The following is a 27,939-nucleotide window of genomic DNA, read 5'->3' as shown; positions in this document are numbered from 1 at the left end:
CAGGCTGGCAGCACAGCGGTTCTATCAGACCAGATCTGTCCCTGGGCGAGTTGAGTCTTCATGGGGGGAGAGACTGCAGCTCGAGGCACATCATATTCTTCCATCTCTCTCCAGCCCCAGACAACAGGCTGAGCAAAAGGACTGTGGGTGCTGCCAACTGTGAAATGAATTGAACTTGTGATCCGAGGGGTAGAGACTAGTATTCACCCTGAGGAGGCATGTGTGTGTCCACGCAAACATTAGCCCATGACAAAGGAACAACAGAGCCCAGAGGCAATGCATCCCAGGTCAGTTTCTTTCCACACCAAGATGTCTACGGACATGGCTGGATTACTGCTCCAGTTGACTTGGGTGACATTGCAGCTTTTTCATTTGGCTTTTGTGAGGGATAACATTTTTGGGAAAAAAGTAGTGTTAAAATCTGTAGTGTTAAACATGTCAGACATTTTTCAATCGTTAATATTCTCTCAATGATAATCTTTCAAATAGCCACATTATTGTTGTAGGAATAGACTTTCAACCAGTAAATCAATGATTACACAGGGGACCAGAAGGTTAAGAACACCGCCTGAACACACGCTCACCATTTTGGGGATATAATAGAATTTTATCAGTGGACTCAAGAATTCAATTACAGTACAGCCTGCTTCTGGACACACTGATAAATATTTGTAGGGGGCTGTTACATTTTAGTGGAAAATGTATTTTTATTGTCTGCCCACCTGACACAGAGGGGATGGATGGAGGCTTGAAACAGACTGCCGATGCATGCAATACGGAGAGTAGGCCATCACAAGTGCATTGCTTTAAGCAGTTTGTGTCCCTCCAAAGGTTCCCAGAAATGCAGTCTCTGGCAGGCCCCATGGATACAATGCAATCTCTGCTGCCCCACATTAGATACAGTGCCTTGCGAAAGTATTCGGCCCCCTTGAACTTTGCGACCTTTTGCCACATTTCAGGCTTCAAACATAAAGATATAAAACTGTATTTTTTTGTGAAGAATCAACAACAAGTGGGATACAATCATGAAGTGGAACGACATTTATTGGATATTTCAAACTTTTTTAACAAATCAAAAACTGAAAAATTGGGGTGGCAAAATTATTCAGCCCCCTTAAGTTAATACTTTGTAGCGCCACCTTTTGCTGCGATTACAGCTGTAAGTCGCTTGGGGTATGTCTCTATCAGTTTTGCACATCGAGAGACTGACATTTTTTCCCATTCCTCCTTGCAAAACAGCTCGAGCTCAGTGAGGTTGGATGGAGAGCATTTGTGAACAGCAGTTTTCAGTTATTTCCACAGATTCTCGATTGGATTCAGGTCTGGACTTTGACTTGGCCATTCTAACACCTGGATATGTTTATTTTTGAACCATTCCATTGTAGATTTTGCTTTATGTTTTGGATCATTGTCTTGTTGGAAGACAAATCTTCGTCCCAGTCTCAGGTCTTTTGCAGACTCCATCAGGTTTTCTTCCAGAATGGTCCTGTATTTGGCTCCATCCATCTTCTCATCAATTTGAACCATCTTCCCTCTCCCTGCTGAAGAAAAGCAGGCCCAAACCATGATGCTGCCACCACCATGTTTGACAGTGGGGATGGTGTGTTCAGCTGTGTTGCTTTTACGCCAAACATAACGTTTTGCATTGTTGCCAAAAAGTTCAATTTTGGTTTCATCTGACCAGAGCACCTTCTTCCACATGTTTGGTGTGTCTCCCAGGTGGCTTGTGGCAAACTTTAAACGACACTTTTTATGGATATCTTTAAGAAATGGCTTTCTTCTTGCCACTCTTCCATAAAGGCCAGATTTGTGCAATATACGACTGATTGTTGTCCTATGGACAGAGTCTCCCACCTCAGCTGTAGATCTCTGCAGTTCATCCAGAGTGATCATGGGCCTCTTGGCTGCATCTCTGATCAGTCTTCTCCTTGTATGAGCTGAAAGTTTAGAGGGACGTCCAGGTCTTGGTAGATTTGCAGTGGTCTGATACTCCTTCCATTTCAATATTATCGCTTGCACAGTGCTCCTTGGGATGTTTAAAGCTTGGGAAATCTTGTTGTATCCAAATCCGGCTTTAAACTTCTTCACAACAGTATCTCGGACCTGCCTGGTGTGTTCCTTGTTCTTCATGATGCTCTCTGCGCTTTTAACGGACCTCTGAGACTATCACAGTGCAGGTGCATTTATACGGAGACTTGATTACACACAGGTGGATTGTATTTATCATCATTAGTCATTTAGGTCAACATTGGATCATTCAGAGATCCTCACTGAACTTCTGGAGAGAGTTTGCTGCACTGAAAGTAAAGGGGCTGAATAATTTTGCACGCCCAATTTTTCAGTTTTTGATTTGTTAAAAAAGTTTGAAATATCCAATAAATGTCGTTCCACTTCATGATTGTGTCCCACTTGTTGTTGATTCTTCACAAAAAATACAGTTTTATATCTTTATGTTTGAAGCCTGAAATGTGGCAAAAGGTCGCAGAGTTCAAGGGGGCCGAATACTTTCGCAAGGCACTGTAACTACCCTGAAACCTACTTTGAGTTCAAATTGCACCAGTCACACAGCAGCAGCACTGAAATCCTTAAGGTGGATGGTTGTGGTTTAGAGTTTATAAGTGACAAAAGGGTCAAAAAAGTGTCTAAAATTGCAACCAATAGAGCATGATTTCACTAAGTATATATTTACATCCACTGAATCAGCTCAGTGTAAAGGACTTTAAAGCAAGGATACATGGTGAGAGGAGCAATAATATAACAGCTATCTAGAACCTGGAAGGTTTTTTTGGCTGTCCCCATAGGAAAGCCCTTTGAAGAACCCTTTTTGGTTCCAGGTAAAACTATTTTGGTCCCAGGTAAAAAAAACTATTGGGTTCCATGTAGAACCTGTCATGACTTTACCTTTATTAATCTGATGACTGTTATTTATTTAATCCACAAAATATGTTTAATTGTTGCCCGATTAAATTAATCATGTAACAATTAACTAATTAGGATTTGGGGCACCACGGAAGAAGTTGTTAAACAAGTTACCATCTCCTGAATTAAACTCTAGAAGATATATAAGTTATATATGGATAACAGTCATTTATTAATCATTACCTCATATCAGTCTCATAATTCTGAACGGTCGCAACCTTCTTGGATACCCAAAAACCCCAGCCTTGACTACTATACAAATTGGTTTAAATATTTATTTACTAGCTAACTAAATAATAACACAGAATACACATACACACTTCCATGAGACAAAGGTCCCTAGTGGACTGACAAGATATGACGGCTTGTTACATATATGGAGAGGGGGTGGGTAAAAGAGTGAGAAAAAGGGACATTTATCGTGGATACATTCTAGGATTAGCATTAATCATATACCTTGCACACGAACCACCGGCCATTTGGAATAAGAAGTAATGAACATATTTACATGTTGAATGCCGTTCGCCATTTCTCTGTCGGAACGAGCCCTCCTTCGGGAGAATGTTGGTTTGGTGAGCCTTTCCTGTGGGCCACTTGTGCATGTTCTGATTGTACACCAGAGGTCAACATGTCTTTCTTCTTAGTTGTCTGGTCTCCAATTAGCTGTTTCCTAAGAACAGCTACACAGCCGTACCAGTGATTGTCTGAGAGGGGAGTTTTCTTCTCCTCTTATTCAGGTAGATAGTCAAAGGTCCAAACCACTTTACATTCTCAGCTGCAGACTGGTGGCGTCTTGGTCTAGTCTAGTGAGTTTCTTCTTCACCTCATGTTGAGGTTAAATTCGAACCATTTAAAACGTGTGGACCACGGTCTCACGTCTTTCTGGTCTGATATGTTAGTTCTTGGCCAGTCATTTTAAGCACTCTGGTCGAAAAGGGTGGTTCCATTACATTGACATGCTTTTCTGACCTCACTCGGGGAGTGGCTAGTTACTGTGCAAAGGAAATTATTAGAAGTTATCCCTTATGACTCCTAAAATCCCATTCCTATCTTAACACAAATATCTTCATAATTTGTTATATCCTATGCATAACGTATTGGATGGAAACTTGACATATAAAGGGGGTATCCATTCAAAGTTACAGTATTTGGTCCATACAGTTTTTAATAACATCACAAAATGAAAAGCAATATTACATTAGTTTTCTACATCTCCCCACTGACCATTTCCCACATTCTTTATGATAGAATTATTGTTCCATTTTCCACTTTTTGGATGTCAGAGAGTAAAGTTTTGGCGAGTAAAAGTCTTCTGGAGACAAAGGACATCTCAATCCCAATACTAGAGAGACAGAATGAGAGTTCTCTCCTGCTTAAATTTTACGGCCAGGTGGAAGGTGTCAAAACCCCCACCGTTCCCCCCCCCCCCCCCCACCTTTTGCGGGTGGGAGAGGGTCTGGTGATTGTCAGTCTTTGCCAAGCTGATATGACCCATTGTGTTCCTCGCGTGTAGAAATGACCTTCACCTGGAACCGAAAATGGTATTCTTATGGGGAGAGAATAACTCTTTTGAAACCCTTGAAGGGTAACATTTTGTTGAAAACTGTCAAACCTTGCAAGTAAGAGCATCCTGATGAAAAAGGGTAATGCAAATATAATGAGACAAGCCTTTAACAACTCTAAGTATAGTGGAATTGCAACATAATTAAGACATACTAACAACAGTGTGTCACGTTCTGACCTTTATTTCCTTTGTTTTGTCTTTATTTAGTATGGTCAGGGCGTGAGTTGGGGTGGGCAGTCTATGTTTGTTTTTCTATGTTTGGTTTCTGTTTCGGCCTAGTATGGTTCTCAATTAGAGGCAGGTGTCGTTAGTTGTCTTTGATTGAGAATCATACTTAGGTAGCCTGGGTTTCACTGTTGGTTTGTGGGTGTTTGTTTCCTGTGTCAGTGTTTGTGCCACACGGGACTGTTTCGATTATATTCACTTTGTTATTTTGTATTCTGTCGTGTTCAGTTTATACTATTAAAACATGGACACTTACCACGCTGCGTTTTGGTCCGATCCCTGTTACCCCTCTTCAGACGAAGAGGAAATCTGTCGTTACACAGTGATAAAAAAAAGCTGTGACATTAGACTGGAGAATGAGTGGTAAAATACCCCTCTACCTCAATAGTCTGTACTCCAGGCTAGCCTACAAGTCAAGATTAACAACCTTACTGCTTCTCCCTGATCTGAACAGTATTTCAGTTCAAAACTGACCACAGATCATTTGTCAAGGAGAGATTTTTACCTCCAAAAATGGCTTGTGCATACATCAAATATTTATACCTCTCCAGAATACATTGTTATGGAACATTTTCAGGAAGGTAGTGAATGAGTTGCTTTACTAGGCATATGATGTTCATGTCTCAGGGCGATGCTGGTCGAATATCATCTTGGTGTTAAATTTCCAGGACTAAGGAAAGGCAGCATGACATTCATTTATATACAGTGCATTCGGACCCCTTGACTTTTTCCACATTTTTTTACGTTACAGCCTTATTCTAAAATGGATTTAAAAAATAAAATCAATCTACACACAATACCCCATAACGACAAAGCGAAAACAGAAACTCGAAATTTAGCTCAGGTACATCCTGTTTTCATTGATCATCCTTGAGATGTTTCTACAATTTGATTGGAGTCCACCAGTGGTAAATTCAATTGATTGGATATGATTTGGAAAGACATACACCTGTCTATATGAGGTCCCACAGTTGACAGTGCATGTCAGAGCTAAAACCAAAGGCATGATGTCGAAGGAATTGTCCGTATAGCTGAGAGACAGGATTGTGTCTGCAGCATTGAAGGTCCCCAAGAAAACAGTTACCTCCATAATTCTTGAATGGAAGAAGTTTGGAAACACCAAGACTCTTCCTAGAGCTGGCTGCCCAGCCAAACTGAGCAATCTGGGGAGAAAGGCCTTGGTCGGGGAGGTGACCAGGAACCCGATGGTCACTCTGACAGAGCTCCAGAGTTCCTCTGTGGAGATGTGAGAACTTCCATCTCTGCAGCTCCACCAATCAGTCCTTTACGGTAAAGTGGCCAGACGGAAGACGCTCCTAAGTAAAAGGCACATGACAGCCCGCATGGAGCTTTCCAAAAGGCAACTAAAAGTTACTTTCAGACCATGAGAAATAAGATTCTTTGGTCTGATGAAACCAAAATTGAACTCTTTGCCAAGCATCATGTCTGGAGAAAACCAGGCACCGCTCACCACCTGGTCAATACCCTCCCTACGGTGAAACATGGTGGTGGCAGCATCATGCTATGGGGATGTTTTTCAGCGGCAGGGACTGGGAGACTAGTTAGAATTGAGGGAAAGATGAACGAAGCAAAGTACAGAGGGATCCTTGATGAAAACCTGCTCCAAAGCACTTAGGACCTCAGACTGGGGCAAAAGTTAACCTTCTAACAGGACAATGATCCTAAACACACAGCCAAGACAGCGCAGGAGTGGCTTCGGGAGAAGTTTCTGAATGTCTTTGAGTGGCCCAGCCAGAGCCCGGACTTGAACCTGATTGAACATCTCTGGACAGACCTGAAAATAGGTGTGTCCTGCGACGCTCCCCATCCAATCTGACAGAACTTGAGAGGATCTGCAGAGAAGAATGGGAGAAATTCCCCAAATACAGGTGTGCCAAGCTTGTAGTGTCATACCCAAGAAGACTCGAGGCTGTAATCGATGCCAAAGGTGCTTCAACAAAGTACTGAGTAAAGGGTCTGAATACTTATGTGAATGTAAGATTTCATTTTATTTAAATTATTTTTTGAAAACATTTCTTAAAACCTGTTTTTGCTTGTCATTATGGGGTGTTGTGTGCAGATTGAGGAAGGGGGGAAAACAATTTAATCCATTTAAGAATAAGGCTGTAATGTAACAAAATGTGGAAATCAAATCAAATCAAAAAAAGTGAAGGGGTCTAAATACTTTCCGAATGCGCTGTATAGCATTCAGAATATTTAATTAGAAGGCTTGAATATGGCGTTCAAATATTATGACCTTCATGAACACAACCATCTGTGTTGGAAATGGAGGCTGCTTTACTTAATCAATTATAACGTCTAAGCTTTTAAGCCGCATTCCTCCAAATATCTGAGATATGCATAATAATGACCTCATTACAGAAGGCACGGCAGAGTGCTTGGGCATTGTGTTGGGGAGATTGGATGCAAAACCCACTTTTATCATTTGTAATCTATCCTTCAGAGGACCCCGAAGAAAATGAAGAAGAAAATGGAGGAAGGCAGATTGTAGGGGAACAAGAAAGCGTCAGGCTTTTCATTGAGAAACCAGCCAGTCAGTTCAAAATTGAAACCAGACTGATTCATTCTAGGCACGAATGCAGCTCCCGCCATCTACGGTGTTTGTGATGCAGTCTATTGCAAGGTTCATGAAAAGACACTTTATCAATGACATGGGCTACAGCATCTACAAATAAAATGTATCAACTGTTACCAATTTTGAAAAATAAGGAAAATATATCAGAAGAAAATAGTGGTGTTCACTGAGAATATCTTAGATATTTCCCCTTTCCCCCTAGACTTCTCCCAGATCTTTAATTTCTCTAACTTTAAATGTTTTGCAGCTGTGTTTTGGTCTTAAATATTTCAACCATTCATTGACATGTGCACATTTGATTTGACATCACACTTGTATTACTCAAACAACAATTGGTAGTTAGAGTCTTGTCCCATCATTGCAGCTCCTGTACGAACTCGGGAGAGACAAAGGTTGAGAGCCATGTGTCCTCTGAAACATGATCCTGCCAAGCTGCACTGCTTCTTGACACACTGCTTACTTAACCTGGAAGCCAGACGCACCAATGTGTCAGAGGAAACACCGTACAACCAAAGTCACAAGGAGTCACTAGAGCATGATGGGACAAGGAGATCGCGGCCGGCTAAACCATCCCCTAACCCGGACGACGCTGGGCCATTTGAGCGCCGCCTCATGGGTCTGCTGGTCGCGGCCAGCTGCAACACAGCCTGGAATCAAACCCAGGTCTGTAGTGATGCCTCAAGCACTGCAATGCAGTGCCTTAGACCGTTGCGCCACTCGGAAGTACTAACAACAACAAATATTATTGTACCACAGTAACTATAGCTTGTGGATAGACATGCTCTCTGACCTGAGATCAATCAGGTGACATTTAGACATTGATACATAGAAGAGTACTATAAAGGAGACTTAGTTCTTAGTTCTCATGTATTGCCCATCATGCCCGTCACCCTCAGTGGGAGGTTTTCTCATTAACACTCAGATTACTGCACTCCATCATCTGAGATAATATTTCAAATACAATGCATAAAGCGTAATGCTGTGTTATATTCGGGAGGAGATCATCCTCTCAACAGCTCTCTGGTCTTACGGCGCATGATGCCCGATTTCCACTTACAAGTCTGTGTGTTTGTCATATGTGCAGTGTGGTAATGCCATATATAAAAAAAAGATGTATCAAAAGTTCCTGTTTTCTGCTTTACTTCGAGGCTGAAGCATCTCCATGAGCCAAACTAACAAATTCTCTCTCCTCTTCTCCAATGCCCTCTGACTCCAATCATCTCTTCACCACATCTATCTCCATAACATTATTTCACCAAGTGTTCCACAGAATACCAGGTATGGTCCACTTACGTCAAAATCTTGTTATTTGTGGTGCGTAGCGTGTGGTGCTCAATGACCACTTTAAAGTCTTTCATACACAGCAGGAGATTGACAATTGCCAGACGTGCTAGACGAAAAGTGATCATCATAAGCCCTATTTTGCACCAGAGAATGATCAGATGATGGGAAGGGCTATTCATTGTGGTGGAGGGAAGTGAATAAGAGTATCTTTCTTCAGTCATCTCAACATCTCAGTACATAAGACAATCACCCCACTCCTACTCCACTTCTAAAGCTTAATCGTCATTTCATCTGATCCATTGGCTCCAGTCAGCAGATGAAAAGTCAACCTGAGGCCTGATCCAGTTGACCATGCCTTAACATGTCTCCTAATGGGATCTCAAACATGAATCACTTTCACATTCATTCCAAAAAATGACATTTACAGTATTATAGCTTAAATGCCCAATGCAGTCATTCTTATCTCAATATCAAATCATTTCTGGGTAGAAATTAAGTCCATTACTGTGATTGTTTTCAATCAAAAAGTCAAAAAGAAACAAAAATAACATCTTACCAAGAGTGGCCTGGGAGTGTTCTGAGTGGGGAGGGGAAACCTGTGAAAACTATTTAACTAATTTACCACCTGGTGATGTCACCAGGCAGGCCAAAACTCCATCCCACCAAAACAGGCTGACATTTCAGGTGGTCTTTTCAAACAGCTCTTACACTAAAATGGCATTATCATCGTTTTCTTTGTTTTTGACTGCACCAGGTTTTTGTGTGTATATATATACACACACACACACACACACACACACACACACACACACACACACACACACACACACACACACACACACACACACACACACACACACACACACACACACACACACACACACACACACACACAGTACGCAGCATTCCAAATGATTTACAGAACTTGTTCAGGAGTGTTGAACTTTTCATAGTAGTTCTCGCAATTAGCCGTAAATGGTTGGCAGGGATCCAAGATGAATGGAGTAGAGCATCTCATCCTATGATCATTTGTTCTGCATCCCACGGCGGTGATGACCTCGGTGACAACGTAAAGTTTGATCAGCAACATTGTTGTAATATCATAACCACTGACAAACAGCCAGGGTTGCTCATGAGAGAGTGTATTTTATTACAGAAAGACCTCCGACTGGCCTACGTAGAATAGTGTATCACAACACATCACATTCAACCCCATCTGACGAAACCAGTTATGCTCTGCTGGTTTTAACATGATTGTCTTCTCTTTGAAGACATCACCATTCTCTATTGGACTTGGTATCATAACCTTAAAAGGCCTCAGACTGTGGCCAAAGTTTGCTGTTAGCCCAAAAAGTCAGGCAGAGCGAACAGAATTTCATTAGCATCTGTCTGTTCACGTCTTCTGAAGTTGTATGCATTGAGGCACTGTGCTGTAGTCGTATAGCCGTGAGGGCATCTCTTCTCTGAGCGCGGCATTGCATGCACAGCTAATTAAATGTGTACACACCATGGTTTGATTAATCTGCCCACAGGAGTTTGTCAACGTTATTTATGATAACCAAAATAATGCAGTTCAGCTCTTCACATCCATGTTGGGATGTAAAGAAAGCAGAAAAAAACATTTGAATATTGCCTAGCATTTTAAATGCATAACATTTTATATATGAAACGAGTAGTAGACCAACAACAAGAAAGAAATCTCCCTCAAATTGTATAAACGTACTGATTACTGCATGTTACATCAAAGCGGTGTTGGTTTTTAGCAAATTAAAGCCATTTAGAATACCATTACCCACATTACGATTTAAAGGACTTCATCGGGATGCATAGGTGTCTGACATTTTGCCTTGGCAATGCCAGTACTCAGTGGAAGTGACTAGACAGACAATTAAAATGTCCTAGCCAAGGAAAAGGCTTAAAAACGCAGACTGACAATAAGACGCAATGAAGCCCAAGCCAGATAACGAGATCAGGGAGAGGAAATGAAATCTACAGTGAGTGCTGGCACTTGACCCCATTATTCAGAGTGAGCGGAAAGGTGTGTCTCGGCTTTATTGCCCTTTGCACTGACTGCGTTCATTTGAGAAAATGATATGATCTTTGTTGCTGCTCATGGCCTAGTTTCAACACTGAAACGAATTAAGTTATGATTAGACACCTCATTGGAGATTTTTTATTTGAAATTACCTCAGATTGGATTGTTTTAGACTGTTCAAAGTTGTTCTGTTTTACCACTCGAATCTACCAAACTTTCTGATTTATGTGTTTTTGAGGAAAGTTTTAAACCTAAATATTACCAACAATGACATAACTTGTTTATTTAGGTGTGTGCATAGAGATCATACAATTTATGACATGTTTTTATTTATTTCTGTGGGTGTGTGTTTTTCAGGGTGCAGACTATCACAGCAGCTGCCATTCTTATTTCAACACCTCTATCACAGGCTGTCACCATATATGAGGTTACCATAGAAACACGGCCCAGGAAATTGTGTTTTCATACTGTTTTGCAATAGATTGATGTTTGATATACCGTACTTGGGGTTGGGTGTGGACCTGAAGTTTACACTCAATATGCATGGTAATATCCCTCTGGTCCTGCCTGGGTTGTGTGCCGAGAGGCTCCAAGACATGTTCTCACAGCTGCAGCCAGCCTGTTGACATACTGTGTGGAATGGCTGGATTCTAATGAAACCAGGGGATCCACAGGCTTAATGAGGTGGAGAAATTATCGAGTTTTCCCACCACGCTGCCAGGGAAGACAGATGCTCAGTAGGCAGAGGTTTAGCTTTTCATGTCGGGAATGCAGAACACATTTCAATGCACACTACGTTGTCTGGAGTGGTTATTGCATGAAACATATTCTCATTGCCAGGTCTTAATGGAAGATAGAGTGATCTGATGATAATTGACATTCACGTTGGCTGTGTTGCATCGGCTGAACAGGGGTAAATTTTTGGCAAGGTTTGGTTACTGAGGGACCACAAATCCATTAAACTCTTCAATTGGTTGAGAGCAGTTCTTTTTATAGCCTGCCACAAGAGATAATTCAACCATCCTGTTTGTTTCAATAACGCTGAATATGAAAGATCTCCAGATTTTCTACATTTGAAGGTTCTTATTATTATGTGGCCAAATAATTATCCTAAAATAAGTCCCTCTGTAAATTCGATCTGATGTAAACAAATGTTTTTATTATATATTTACAAACGTATTATACAAGTAAACGCATTAAATTAATATTTATATTAAACTTTATCTTCTTAGTGTTACCAGCACCATGCTCCTACCAGCGGAATCATTTTGACCTATTTGATCTTTGAAAAGGACTGGTAAGAATTGGGTGGGTGTTTTTGTGAATCTTAGGTAATGTAGAAGAGGCCAGGACCAGCCCATGGCTGGCACTGTGTGGAAGACAAGTCAACAGAGTTTTGTGGAGTGTAATGCCAGGCCATTACCTGGAACTGGGGAAAGCATGACTCACATTAGATTAGAACAGTCCTCTTTCATTGTTCCCAAAGGAACACATTTGTCTTGTAGCAGTCACAAAATATTGGCTAATTGTGACAAATGCGTCCTGCACAGCACAACACTTTACAATTTATACTGTATTCTCCTGTACAGCGCTTGTTCATTACTAGAATTCATTATGCACTGTGGACAGGCCTGGCGGACAGGCCTGGCGAATTGAAAGGTACCAATTTACTTTAACAATATGCAGGGCATCCATAATCCCTTGCTAGACCTCATCAATGAAATGGATGGCTGTGAATGCGGAGCCCATGCATCTTTAAACACCCTACTATATCAGCTGGGTTTAGAGGCCTGATTACAGAACTTGCTTAGTTGGCAACCTAAACTTTAAAATGGAAGTGCCAGACTTTATCTTTGCCTCTACCTGGTCGCTTTGGGGGCAGCTCACTTGTATTTGGGTTCCAAAGTCATGACATCTGTGAGTGACTCGTGGCACTCACCCCTCCCCTTGCACCTTTCTATGGACCATAAGGTCCTGAGACGTGTTGTGTTTATGTAAGTGCTGTCCTGGGTCCAGACAAATCTCGAAATGAGCTCGTGAGATCAAGTTGCTGGGTCTGTGGACAGGTTGTTGGCACTGCGGGTCGATGCGGGTAGTGTTGGTGCAAATCGACCCCAAGCCTCCTCGCGCTGCACAGGCTGCCCTAGTTAAAGGGGTATTTTAAGACTTCCCAGACGTGTTTATTTGCCCTCTAACGGCGGTCTGTCTCTTTCTTAAGTTCAGCCTCTTCTTCCATCTGAATCATCCATCTCCTACAGATTGAAGGAATCAGCGTAAGAAAGTCAGCCTCGTTGTACATATTGTGGCACCATGTACCTGTCTTCTCTCAGTGAATTGTACGCTACAAATACTGCTACCAAAACAGAAGGTCTCCCACTGGGCACACACTGGTTGAATCAATGTTGTTTCCACATCTTTTGAATTAAATAACGTTGAACCAACGTGGACTAGACACTGTCTGTGCCCAGTGAGCTGTCACTGTCAGTGATTATCTGTTCTACTCAATAATATTGCTATCTGCTAAACAAAGAAATCAAAGGAAGTGCATATTACAAGAGTGAGATTGGGAAGGCGACATTGTCTTGCAATGTTGAAGTGCTTGTATGATTAATGGTATGAAAAGTAATTGAATGACTTGCAAAAACTGCATGATACATCAATAACTGAACCCGAATCAGAAGAAAAATGTTTGATGCTGTGAAACCCTTTTAGATGGTAGTTTCTATAATAAGTAGATAAACGTGCACATTTGTTGTTGAATAGTGAGTCATCTGGGTGAAAGCCCTTGCATTAAGTATCCTGATGAAAAAGAGGAAAAAGTGAATTGATGATCGTCATGACCCAACACAGCAGTGGCTTTCAGTTCAAGTATTTCACATAGCACCATTTTGTCTTCTGATGAGTTTCAGACAAATGTGATTTCAAAATCAAATCAAATCAAATTGTATTTGTCACGTGCGCCGAATACAACAGGTACAGTGAAATGCTTACTTATAATCCCCTAACCAACAATTCAGTTTAAAAAATACGAATAAGAAATAAAAGGAACAAGTCATTAAAGAGCAGCAGTAAAATAACAATAGCGAGACTATATACAGGGGGTACCAGTACAGAGTAAATGTGTGGGGGCACCGGTTCCATAACGCCACGGGTCCATATTGCATGGGTCCATATTGCACGGGTTCATATTGCACAGGTCCATATTGCACGGGTCCATATTGCACGGGTTCATATTGCACAGGTCCATATTGCACGGGTCCATATTGCTGTCATTTTGAATAGCCTTTATCAGACTTACATATGAGAACATTTCATTAGCAGGCCATTGTTTGAAATGGTCTCTCCCATTGAGCCCTGTTATTTGTGTCTGTTTCCATGCTCAACTCTCTCTCCTCTGACTCCTCTGTGAATGATGAGCCGCTCCCCGGTTTTTTTTCATAACATATCCCAAACGGGGATGTGAATGATGAATTGATGATGATTGTTTAATCTGACAGACTGATAATAGATGTTTAATGGAGTCAGCAGAGAGGGCGGTGTCAGCCAGTTCAGTTCTTAAAGACCCATTATCTCTAACACACTTATGATCAGCGTTTCCAGAATGTTTCTGAAGACCTTTTGTAATTGGATTCACATCGCCTTCTTTGACTATTTGGAAGTCCTGACAGGTGTGGAGTGTCAGATATGTCATTTCCAACACTGGTGTTTAGAGTGGTGTATTCTGTACCCTATGAGACATGCTGTGTGTAAGACTGACTCAACAGGCAGTTCTTTGTTTTCCCCCAAGTTCCCCTTAGTACATTGTGTTCTGAGTTCTAAGGCAGGAGCAGACAGCACAGCTATGAGATTGAATGATCAGATAGATCATAGTCCTTTTATGCCTGTTGACTATTCATCTCCGAGGAGTCAAAACCCACAAAACCAATGGATAGATGTGCCTTACACCACAAAATGTGCAAAAAGGAGTGTGGTGGAAATATGGGACTTTGAGGAGTACCTGTAAAATCATCCCACTCATAGTCATAGGGGCGCTTTCGCCTCCAAAACCCCATGCCCTCAAGCCATTTTAGCCCATACAGTCTGTGTTCAAAGTCATCTCAGCTCGATGAGGTGTCATTTCCTATTAACACAGATTTACAGCACCCTCTATCTCTCTCTCTGATCAAAACATATTAGCTACAGACCGATACTTTCTGTAAACAGTCTGAATACTACCTTGCTGAGCATGGTCTCTTTTCAGTGGAAATTGGTTTTTCAGGGACATCTTGCAACAAGCAGTCTTGAAAAGGCACAGCGAAATGATCTCTTCCTGTTGTCTAATTAAAGAGCTGAGGTGTCTGGCTGGAGGAAGAGAGAGAGGGAAAGAAAGATAGACATAAAAGAGAACATTTGACATTTGACCTGTGCAGGCATATTGACAGCAGAAGTCTTCAGACGGAAGACAACAAGAGCAGTGTAGAGATAGCAAGTACTTCAATTACCCTGCAGTTTGATGCCTTTTTAAACACATCACAGCTCAAAACAAACCGTTCCCTCAAATTGTTGTTTAATTTCTTCTATATGTGTGGTTAACCCTTTACACTCGTGGAAATTGGCCCATGTGGACATGGACTAATTAAAAAGTTTTTAATAGGAAAAACTACACAAAGCATATAAACGACCATGGTAGCAATTGAAAGAGAACACTTTGGAGATTATAGGGAAATGATCAAACCAAAAGTTAGGACACAACAGTTCACCTGACACAAGACTGAATTCAAACGTTACACTGTTGATTTCATGTGCGTTTTACATTAACTATACTTTTCACAGCATTTGTCAATAATGAAATCTGAAAATTCTCTGGATACATTCAGTAACATAATAAGACCATTTATTGACATTTTGGAGTAGGTGCAAGATCAGAAAAAAACAATTACAAGGGTTTGAGGGAGAGGTCTAACTGGTTGTCCAAATGCCCACACACCTCTCCAAACTCCACATTTCCTCAGTAATTCTAACTCACTTTTATGACAAGGGAAGAGCCTTCAACTATAAGGTACATTTCTGTCAAGCTTTCCCATTGAGGAACTGAAGCAAGCATCCTTGTAACTCCTAGCTTTCCCATTGAGGAACTGAAGCAAGCATCCTTGTAACTGCCCACACACACTGGTTGAATCAACTTTGTTTCATCGTCATTTCAATTAAATGTGTAGGGGTTGGTTGAAATAATTATGTCAAATTAGGATATATCTACAGTAGCTTTGATTGGACTGATACTTTCAAAATCTTACCTAGCAGTCATCATCATGAATCAAGTCGACAATCTACTGGCAAATCCTTTTTAATCCTTGTCATATGAAGATAAACAATTGAGAGAAATTATAGACAAAACGTATCGGTGCTCATCGGCCATTGAACATAAACATTACACAACAAGTTTGAAATCGCAAATTCAACGATGAGTGGTTTGGAAGGAATCAGTGGCTAATTGCAAGCCTTGCAAAGCAATCACTAGCCTGCTATTTAGTGTAGTGTTTGTGTGGGACCCAAGTCTGGTTTTAAGGGGTGTCTTTTCCAAGCTTAAAATGATAAACATTCAACATTGGTCATGCTGCCAATCCAGCATAACTTTTGAGACGCTCAAAACAACGGGAAACTGGGAACTGGGAAATCTGACTTCAGTGAGTTCAAGACAACTGGGAAATCTGAAGAAACGAGCTCTGACAGAGAAAATACGCTTTGAACGGCATCCAACTCGGAATTGTAAGTCGGGAACTTGGGCCTCTTTCTAGAGCTACGACCTGAAGATCACTGGCATAATCATGATTCAAGTTTTTTTTTCTGAGTTCCTAGTTGTCTTATAAGCACCATAAATCCAGAGAATGCTAGACTTTGATGACAAAGTTTGATTACAAAATTTGACCATGAAGGACCGCCGCTCCACCTTCCTGTTCAAGTGAGCACTGCACAACAAGGTGAGTCCAACAATGTATTGTATGCTGCTGCATAAATTATGTAATATGCCAGGGAGATATGTATACTGTAACTAAGAAAGTAATAATAAGTGTATGTTGTGTAGTAAGCTGTTAGTAGTCCATGTGCCTCACCCTAATAATTTTGCCTATTGTTCTGACTTGGTGGTGCACATGTAGCCTATAACCTGTTTTAGAGAAACGTAATCATTGAATATTGTAAGAGCTTTTATTCTCTGCTTATATGCCCCCTTTGTTTATCCTACAGTTCTGACTTGGTGTACAGGGAGAATACTGTAAGAACAGCCCATGTTCTGAATTCTGCCGCTGTACATTTCAAAATTGCTGAACAAATAGTTATTTTGACTACGTCCGTCCTAGCTTGCTCATTAATGTCAATCGAAATTACAGATTGCCTCTTATCTGCTCGTCATCCCCTTATGCCATAGTTTGTACATCTCAATTGTAAGTAGAAACCACATTTGTTTAAGCAAGTCAGCCATATCAGCAATATTTTTTTAAAGAATAAATTAGGCTGAATGATTTGTTTCGGTGCCAGACAAGGCTCAGCTGATAGGCAGGTGTAGCAGTGGTACGGTGTTGGGACTGCTGTTTGGGACTCTGCTGTTGGGACAGATTTATGTCGGCCCTAACAGTTTGTGGGAACTGTTTGTCACCGTTATAGTACAATTAATGTATTGTTTAGTGTTGTGTTGTGATGTGATGTGTGGAGGCTTTGCTGGCATGCAAAATAAAATGTTTGGGGGGTTTGCACCACCAAGATTTACACTCTAAAATCGCCACTGGCGGGAGGGATGGGGACATCACCTTGTCGTGCGCAGTGCTCAAGTTTATAACTTGGGACGGCAGGGAGCCTAGCGATTAGAGTGGTGGGATAGTAACCGGTTGCTTGTTCAAATCCCTGAGCCAACAATATGAAAAATGTGCCGTTCTGCCCTTGACCAAGGCAGTTAACCCCCACAACAGCTGATCCCCGGTTGCTGATGATGTCGATTAAGGCAGCCCCCTGCAACTCTCTGATGCCTAGGGGTTGGGTTAAATGCGGAAGTTGTGCAAATGACTAGGTATCCCCCTTCCCTTTCCCTAATGGCTGTCAGTCAAAACCAGATGAGCAGAGGACCTGAGCTCTGATGTTATGTACATCATTTTACTCTACAGCCACTGCGTTCCAATTAAAGTGCCTATTAATGACAAAATCTGCCATTTTCAACCCGTATAAAGGATGACAAGGGCTGTGAGTGGAAAGGGCTACTGAGCACTTTGGGGTCTCCCAGTGTAAGTAACGTGTACCTTTCAGGTAGAGACTGGGATGCAGATAATTATGTGCGATGAGTAAGCATGGTTTGTTGTAGCTCATAGGCATTGCTGAAAATGGTGTACCGCCACATTTCTTAGTTTAATTTAACGCCTAAACTTACGCTCATCATAGAGGTACCTTTATACGTATATTAAAGAACTTTATTTAAATAGCCGCAATCACACAGAACATCACACAGAGTTTTTTTTGTGATGGGATGTCTGGCTCAATCTGGAGGTGAAAAAAAGCCTCTCAGAAATGCTTTTAGGGCCACTTTGCTCTTTGATTTTCCCATTGAGTCGCCACATCAGGTATCTGACTCAGGCTCTCCTGAAGAAGAAAAGAAGGTTGCAGGGGGATGTGGTGATCAGAGAAATGCCATTACTAGAGGAGAACATAACAGAGAATGCTCGATTCACTGATACTCACAAAGAGATGTGGCTTCTCTGGGGTTTTCTTGTTAGAAATATTTATCCTTTTCAGACAATGTTTAAGTAATATGATCAAGAACAGAGCAAAGCAATAATGTAGACTGACTGCTAATCATTGACGTCAATCACATTAACTTCTGTTTGTGAACTGACATAAGCATAATATAGATCATGACTATAGCTAGAGGGTTGTGTAAATTACAAGGTTCCACAGTAAATTACAAGGTTCCACAGAATTTTTTTTTGTATGATTACTCCATTCAGAGACATGTAGACATGAGTATTTCTGCTTCTTTCACAATCAGATCACATTTCATCCTCTCCTCTCTTCACCCCCCTTAGCAGACAGCAAGCATATGCTCAATGTATTCACCTTCTGGCATCTCACCATAAATCGAAATTGTCTTTAGCTTCTCTATGAATGTCCCCTTATATTGCTGCCCTTATCCGCCCACAAATATTTCTGATTCTCTTCTGACTGCCCTCATCCCCTTCACCTCTCTCCTCTCTGATCCTGTCAAACTCTCCTCTGCTGCGATGCACAGCCGTCCACCCACATCAGTCTCTTTCATGCACTCCACCCTCCTCATCATTTCTCTAACCTCTCTCTCTCTCTCTCTCTCTCCTATCCTTCATCTCCCTAATTTCCTCTTGTCCCTTTTCCCATCTCAGCTTCTCTGATTGAACCTTTCACATTTCAGAATAAAAGTGTTCTCATGATACGCTCTCCCATATCATGAAAGCTAATATTTTTTACCCCCATCCCTCAACTCACCCTCAATCTGGCAGGACCTATCTTTTCCTGTTTCCCTCTGAAATATTGTCTGTCCATCAACATCTCGGCTTCAACATGCATACATTTAGATAAGCCTCAACCTAAGAACCTCACTTCTCTTCCCTGACCTCCATCACATGTTCAGTGTCTTCTAATACTTCACTTCCTTCTTGACGTACCATCTTCTCTGATGTTATGCTAGTTAGATTTTAGACTAATGCAGTCCTACTATGAAAACAAAAAGGACAATGTTACAGTGACAATGTTCTATGTGGATGGAATCAGTTCGTATCCTACCAGTCTGGTGTGACAGCCCCTAAAAACATCACTGCATTTATCTATGTTCGATCAATATCTCCCAGTGCCGTCTATCAATGTTTCTCCCTCGAATATAATCCACCACTGGTTCAATCACTTCCATCTCCATCTCATCAATACCATATCTTGAGAAACAGATTCTCCCTTTCTGTCTCTCTGCCTCCCCATTGGTAAGGAGCATGTGATTGATTATAAGAACTGTTATGAGGAGAGGAGTGGTTAGATATTTGAACAGTTACCAGGCCTGTGTTTCTCAGAGCTACTCCGCTGTTATTTAATTAGTTGTCACTCCTCAACACAGCATCAGAGAAGGGGTTACTGGGTAGAACACTGGACACCCAAACAAACACTCCTCCACCAAACAAGTCAATTAATGAGCCGCCTCTACGAGCCGACAGTAGCCAATAGTTATCACCTTGATGTATGCACATTAATAAGTGCCTCGTGATGCCAAGTTTCTGTGGTTGTACATTTAGAAAGCATGGGGATAGAAGGGTGACACAACCCTCACCATGGGATGTGGAATGCCAGACGAGCTGCGGCGCATTGTGCCACCACCCGCTACGGTAGCATGGGGGACAGGCATATGGCGTCAATTATTTCCCTAGTATGCTAATTAAAGGGAGACCCACCACTTTCCAAAGAAGCCTCTCCAATCCTGCCAGTGTGCAGGATCTGTAATTAATATGGGCAGAACTGTGCTGGAGTGCAGATTGCAGACACTGTTAATCTGAGATACGTAGAAGTGCACTCATCATTATGGGCGAAGGCACATGGAAAGGCGACTAATCAACGTGGTCCATATTTTCTCGAGCGGCGCTCAAGTGTGGCCTTCTCTCCATCACTTGATGTCTGGGGCTGCAGCTCTGGCTCTCACCCTATCAGAGGACAGCACACCATTAATCACAAGTGTCTTAATAAACGCTAGGAGACGAATGTCATCCAGTGCAACACGTCACACATAGCGCCTCACTGCGTCCAACGACTATTAATTAGCGTCATCAGCGTCCCCAAATGTTTGCGGGCCGTGAGCGATCATTTCATTAGCGAACTTTAGATGGGAGATACGAGGTAAATATTTTGAAGACGGGATAACAAGACGAACAGCAAACAATTCATGCAGATACTTGGCCACGATAAACAAGCTTAACTCTGTAGGACTAGTATCTATCACAGTCTTTATGTAAATAGATACAATCACCTCGTGTACTCATCTTGTGGATTGATTGTTGCAGGATTGGTTACTCGCAGGAGGGCTGGGTAAGAAATTGGGTTGGGTAGGAAAAGAGGCCAGCCATCATCTGGAAGGCTGGGATAAAAAAAAGCGAGATGAAGCGACTGATAAACAAAGGGATACTGAGCCAAGTCATCTTTCACTCCCTGAAAAAGTAGTACAATAACATGAAGCTTCCTGCTAAGAGTTTCTATAAGTTATTGTCAAACGGTTGGGCATTGATGGCATATCACCATCCTTTATCGTGGAGTGTCAAGGTGATTGAAGACTATTTTTACTAAGGGGGCTAAAACTTCCACATTGCTCTTAAAGTGCAGTTTAAAATCTATCCTGTCCCGTGCTCAGCGTTAGATGTGATTCCCTCCAGTCCCGTGCTCAGCGTTAGATGTGATTCCCTCCAGTCCAATGATCAACGTTAGATGTGATTCCCTCCAGTCCAGTGATCAGCGTTAGATGTGATTCCCTCCAGTCCAGTGATCAGCGTTAGATGTGATTCCCTCCAGTCCAGTGATCAGCGTTAGATGTGATTCCCTCCAGTCCAGGGCTCAGTGTTAGATGTGATTCCCTCCAGTCCAGGGCTCAGTGTTAGATGGGATTTCCTGTACAGGAGTCACAAGGTTAGGCTGAAGGGGAGAGGGTATGCCACCAGAACACCAGAACATGAATTCACCTCAGCCTAAGATAGTCGGGAGGCGATAGGGAAGGCGATACAAAATCGATGGAAATGGATCAAAGAGTCTCATTCCCGGGGGCCCATAATGGGATGACGTCATGTGGAACGCTAGACCAGCACTCTCAACCCGCTGTCATTGGCCTCTCTGAGGGAAGGGAGGATATACAGAGAGCTTCAGAGCCTCACAGAGTCAGACACACTGATCTGTCATTGTAATAGATGGACCTCACAGCGCAAAGCTGCAGTAGAGGTGCTCAGAAATCTCAATACTTTCGCTCAAGGTTGTTGACCGGTCTACCTTAGCTACACAACTGACTTTGTCTCTTCAAAATGTGGGTGAAAACAAATTAGCAGAGCTAAATGAAATCAAATTGAAATGAAATGTGTAAATGTTTACACTTTGCATTCCATACCTTTGCAGTCAACCCAAGCTCATAATTGCAAAGTCATTTCAGTTGTTATTTTTCCAGCTTGTTATGTCTTCACAAAGCCTGGCATTTCTCCCTCATTAAAATGTTTCCTCACCTCCCCCATTAACAATTGCCTTATGCTGACAATACAAATATAATTGCAGGAAAACATAGAAAGTAATTATTCAAACAAAAAAGTAAAGAAAGGGAAATTAAAAGGGAAATTAATTGATTGTATTCGGTGGGATTTTTACATCTCTTTCATGAAAAACCGTCTCCTTTTATTTTTAATTAGCGTCACTTATAATTAAATTAATTTGGTTGTTGAGCATTCTTGAATATGGCTTATTCAATGAATATGAGAGCTCTTTCGTATAGACATCTGTTAGTAATAGAAACAGCCATAGAGAGGGTGTGCAAAAGGCTGATATTAGTCTGTTATCCTCTAATCTTATCTGGGGAAGGTTATGGGAGAAATGTTCCTGTATGCAAAACAATTGGTCTGTTCTGGATTACCACTTAATACGTAGAACTCAATGGCAAATTCTGTGTCTTTGAGCTTCATGCATTTCTTTTCAGAGTTTGAAAATAACCTTTCCATTAGAACTGATCCAATCCCATCAATTGATATCATATGACTCTGTATAGCCATTATAATTGATATCATATGACTCTGTATAGCCATTATAATTGATATCATATGACTCTGTATAGCCATTATAATTGATATCATATGACTCTGTATAGCCATTATAATTGATATCATATGACTCTGTATAGCCATTATAATTGATATCATATGACTCTGTATAGCCATTATAATTGATATCATATGACTCTGTATAGCCATTATAATTGATATCATATGACTCTGTATAGCCATTATAATTGATATCATATGACTCTGTATAGCCATTATAATTTATATCATATGACTCTGTATAGCCATTATAATTGATATCATATGACTCTGTATAGCCATTATAATTGATATCATATGACTCTGTATAGCCATTATAATTGATATCATATGACTCTGTATAGCCATTATAATTGATATCATATGACTCTGTATAGCCATTATAATTGATATCATATGACTCTGTATAGCCATTATAATTGTAGTTTTTTAAAATGTTTGTTTTTGTTTTTTTAGTTACATATCCAATCTATAGAGTGCTGTTTTTGCAAGTGGATACTGTATGCTTCTCTCCTATGGCTCCTACATGATTCCAGGTGTTGCTGTTCCATTCAACTTGGATCCTTCAAGAAGATGACAAGATGCTAAGGCAGGGATAAAGGCAGCTTTGAATGATGTTACTTCTTTCCAATTGAAGGAGACATCAGATAAATCTGTGCTTATCCTTGTTAGCAAGTCACGAGATCAACAAACCTCAGGCCACCGGAGGAGGTTTGGTAAAGTTGCAACATGTTTTTGGTTTATGTCATGTAACTGTTGGTTTTTATGTCTCTCCCAATATGGTTGTTACTTCTTTACACTATGCAGTTGTTGTATCACTGGGATCTCTTTGCAGTATGCGATGCAGAAAACTAACAGACGTTGTGATGGCATTGGCAGATGAGCTGGATGAAGAATGGCCTGACCCCCTAAAGATTTGTCAATGTAGGGCAGATACAGTTATAGACCAGCATTAGTTCAAGCTCATGTGGCTCAGTGTTTCTTAAAGCAACAGTGATGTATCCAGACATGCCTTGGAACCTGTTCAAAGTGTCATCTTTCATTGTGCCACATGACGTGAGGTTTACTCTCACAATATTGTTTTGTCTTCTCTTCCGAGCTTTTTTTGTTTTGTCTGTAGAGTGACTAATATTCTTTCTTTGAAGCACAGGGATTCAGTTAGTCATCTTGAACTTAACAATTAGAAGTCCTGGATTTCTTCTGAATTTGTGAAGAGCTGGAATATTCACTTGTTCAGAATTGTAGCAACAACTACACTGCTGTACACTGAAACAAAGCAGCGCCTGCAAACCATAATCATACCCCAAAAACATCCTGCAAGCATTGTGCACAATAGAACCTTTGGTCACAGCGCATATTTTATTTATTTACTTATTTAACCAGGCAAGTCAGTTAAGATCAAATTCTTATTTTCAATGACGGCCTAGGAACAGTAGGTTCTGCCTGTTCAGGGGCAGAACGACAGACCTTGTCAGCATGGGGATTTGAACTTGCAACCTTTCGGTTACTAGTCCAACGCTCTAACCACTAGGCTACCCTGCCGCATATCGATATAAAGCCCACATCCATGCAGAACCTGTCTGCGTTGATGGTAGGTTCTTGCAGTGCATCTTCCCCAGCAGGCTCCTGTCCCTCCCTCTACCATCGCAGGGTGTAAGGGGGAGAGATGAGTTGAGGTGAGCCCCAGCCAGCCACCCTGCAGGACCCACATGGCACTTTACACACGGCCAGGGTAATGACACAGCGTGGGCTCTCATCGTTACAGGCAGTCCATCAGGTTTCACTGACAGAGGCAGAGTGAGGCTTTCAAAATGGATCTGGGTAACAGTGGGATCCCTCTGTCTTGTCCAGCCACTGGAACCTGGAAGGGTTTCACTCAGTGGTGCCCAAAATGCCTGCATTATGTTCAACCAAGCATGTTTGACATGTTGAGGTGATGTTAAACCATTCGATATGTAGTATGTATGTAGTTCCTATGTAATAACGTTTATTCATTATAATTGCCAGAGATATCGGTTTGAGGGTTATGACAAAGTACAATGTGGACTCATAATGAGTAAAATGCGAACAATTGTTGGTATCAAGTAAAGCATTGACCTGTCACGTCTGAATGAAGACTTTCACACACCAAAGCCATTCTAAATATGCTCTATTACAGAAGATATACATATCTGCACTTCAGGTGTAGTCTAACTCCAACAATACTGTTTTATGGCATTCATAATTTCAAATTCTCACAAAGCTCCTCCACTGACAGGCTCCAGAGCATAGAAATATGAATGAATAGAACGGGCTTTCCCATTCAAGCCAATGATGGCATTATAGGGTGGGCATGGCAGTCTTTGCGAGTGTAGCCAGGATTTTGCCAGTAAAATTGCCAGATTTAGAGGTTCCAAGCCTGTTCTATTCATTGTTATTTTTATGATCCAGAGGACTGCAGGCAGTACAGCTGTTCATCCAAACATTCCTGTACCTGTTTCTGGACACGTTACAGACTGGAATGAAATGACTGGACACCTCTGAATTTCTGAGAGTCGTGTGACTTTTCTACTGTACATCTGTTTCATGAGTTGATGCATTTACATAGTGGTGGGTGGATACGGGAGTCCTGGGGCATGACATCTTCCCACCTCCTTACACACACCAGACAGGATGTAGGTGTTCTTCAGCAAACAACATCATCTGCGGTTGTTCACATTTGCTTAACTTTTTAAGGCGTGCAACTGTAGGAGGTCCACTCTGAGAAGATAATCAATGGTGATGCAATACAAAATGGATGCTCATACTGTATAAGAAAAGCGGAATGTTACCAACGTTTATGAAAAGCCAAAGGAAAGCCAATACAACAGGAAGGCAGATATAGGAGCAGTCACTCCAATCAGTTTTTGAACAACCTTTAGAAACCTGAAGTATTCCAACATGTTTTTTGGGGACAGCCTGATTGTTAGACAGTTTGTAGATAGCAGGGAACCTCTTCTTTTCAGTGTAAAACTTTTTCCCTGGCAAGCTCAAAGCAGGTTAGTTTAGCTCAGCCATCTGAAGATTGTGTAATTGGTCCCTTGATCAAACAGGGTGATTGAACAGGGCAATACAGCTATAGTGTGAAGGGAGATTGGGCACAAATCTTGTTTTATGTTCGTAAAGGATATTGGGATTTGGAATACCGGTACATTGCCATTTAATTGGATGATGTTGTCTATTGGTTGTTGTTATACTCCGTTGTATTGTTTCTAAAAAGCTATTCCTTCAGAACTGTGGTAAAATCCAGTTTAACAAGGTACTTGACCCTACTGTGCTGATTGCTTTGACATAAATCTCTCCAACAGGAAGCAATTTTCCCTGCAAAATGTATGTTATGCGCAGTTCCAGCTACTTATCTGAAACCAGAAGATGAAATGAAGGCTTGTGTTGCCACACATCTTTTTTGTAACTGTCACAACTCTCCATTAGCAAGTCACAGTGACGGAAAGAAAGCAACTGTTTTTCTAACGCCACGGAGATGCTCTCCTGTCACTTCACGTTAAACATTCGAAAGAGTTCACATTTTATTTGAGTTTATTTTGTGTTTAGGGTTCTAATGGGATGATCAATGGGTTTGTTGAAATGCAAATAAGGTACAGTGTCCTGCATCTTCTGCTGTAGTAGAGGAGAAGCTGTGAACAACATTGACCAAATAGACCTCATTGAATAAAGGGAACATATTCACTCTGTCACATGACATTTAGTCCCACAGATGTCAGGAAGTTGACGATTCTGATGAAATCTGTTTTCCCTCACTCTCCGTTGCTCAAAAGGGAATAGCACAAAATGCCTGCCTTAAAATGTGACTGTCTAGTAGAGTAAAGATGCACAAAATCCACTTTAATCAAAGCACACCACTGCTATCTCTGGACAGATCTCTTACTTTGAATTTGGTATCGCAAAGACAATTTACTGAAATGTCTGTCAATGGGACATAGGTTTATGTGATCATTCACAGTGGAGTCCAGTCAGTCTGCATTAAAAGAGTCAATGATCACAAAAATGAGGGAAACGTTGATAATATTGTCATGTATTAACAGCCATTTATTTGACATGAAATGCACATAATGTGAATCTATGGTAATGTTTAATTTGATTTCCAAACCTAACCTTTTCACTGTTTTCCCAATAGGCAACCACCAACATGATTATCAACATAGTCACCTGGATCTTACCCAGGCCCACACACCTAAAATTGGTAAGGATATTTAAGGTTTGCATGTTCACATAAGTACAGTATATATAATATGACTGTGGTTGGTTGCTAATATTTCACTCTTTCCAATGAGTAATAAAAATGTTTAGATAGTAACTAACCGTCTGTAGAGATATATGGTAGATGGAAAGTACATTATGGATACTAACCATGCCAAGTGTGAGATTATACTGCCACACAACGCACAGTGGCTCTTGGGTATGCTACAAAGATGCCTTCGTTTACCCCAATAAAGTTGAGGGAGGATTAGGTCATATTGATTTCCTGAATGCATGGTTTTATCAGCTCCAGTACGACACATGAACTTTGACTAAATTCGAAATAAGTCAAAATATGCTCTTTTTTTTTAGAATTCAAGCGAGGACAAAAGCATTTTTCTTGACGGGAAATGAATAGCTTGGAACGGGGTCTTGTGGAAAATGAATTAAAATGGCATCTGTATGGCTTTCTCAAGTTATTGAAAAACTTCAATTACTTATATTGTGCCTTATCTATTTTCCTAAATGAGACTTTCTATGAAAAGAGAGGTGCTTTTTAGCATGAAATTATTGAGTGGTCACAGCTCTAACACTGCAGTGAAACACCATGAGTTCAGAGAGAAAAGCTATTTGTGCATTGTTGCTAGATGCCTCTCCATCTATCCTACATAATTGGCTAAGAACAAAGTTCATATTTTGATATTTTTACGCTAAGAGGTCTGCACTGAAACGCTACACCATGCTACACTGTCTGTTTCAACATCAGTGGAGCTGTGGACTCCAACCTCATGGCAGGACAGTTTTCCAATTGTATGTTTTGAGGCCAACATTTTCAAAGGCATAGGGACTTTTGAAAGTACCCATAAGTAGATAGATCTCTCCAACACAGACACCAAAGGATAGCTTTCAAGGTGGATCAAACCAGAGCTGATTATGAATAACTACTTTTGAGAATGGCCACAATACATAGGAATCTGATTACTTTATTTGACTAGTACGATCATTATAAATAGCATAGACTTTCAACAACTAATTTGAAACAGAAAATGTCAGACACATTGGTTTGGTTATTAATACATATTATGAATAATGTTTGTTATTGTACTGATCCATTTTCTCTTACTTGGATTTGTTATGTAGCCCACAGACAAATGAGACATGGTAAGTAATACGCATATACACCTGCTGTACATGTGTATTCCCTTTCTCTTTTACGTACTGTATATGTCGACCTCTTGTTCTGACAGTTGGTGACAGTGACGTCTTGTATATTGCTGGGGTCAAGGCG

General features: G+C 41.1%; 1 protein-coding gene across 2 annotated transcripts in view; it reads left to right on the top strand.

The window, feature by feature from the left end:
• Nucleotides 1-27,939, top strand: part of LOC139424014 (protein shisa-6-like) — a 67,261-nt gene that overhangs the window by 31,776 nt on the left and 7,546 nt on the right. For both annotated transcript variants that reach the window (XM_071175695.1, XM_071175694.1), the window contains exons 5-6: nt 26,590-26,655; nt 27,792-27,812. In XM_071175695.1, the coding sequence (XP_071031796.1) occupies nt 26,590-26,655; nt 27,792-27,812 (87 nt within the window). The remainder of the gene's footprint in view (nt 1-26,589; nt 26,656-27,791; nt 27,813-27,939) is intronic.

Source organism: Oncorhynchus clarkii, chromosome 13 (genome assembly GCF_045791955.1).
Source record: "Oncorhynchus clarkii lewisi isolate Uvic-CL-2024 chromosome 13, UVic_Ocla_1.0, whole genome shotgun sequence".
NCBI classification, from domain to species: Eukaryota; Metazoa; Chordata; class Actinopteri; order Salmoniformes; family Salmonidae; genus Oncorhynchus; species Oncorhynchus clarkii.
Note: the sequence above shows the minus strand (reverse complement) of the source record. Positions and strands in the feature narration are given on the sequence as shown.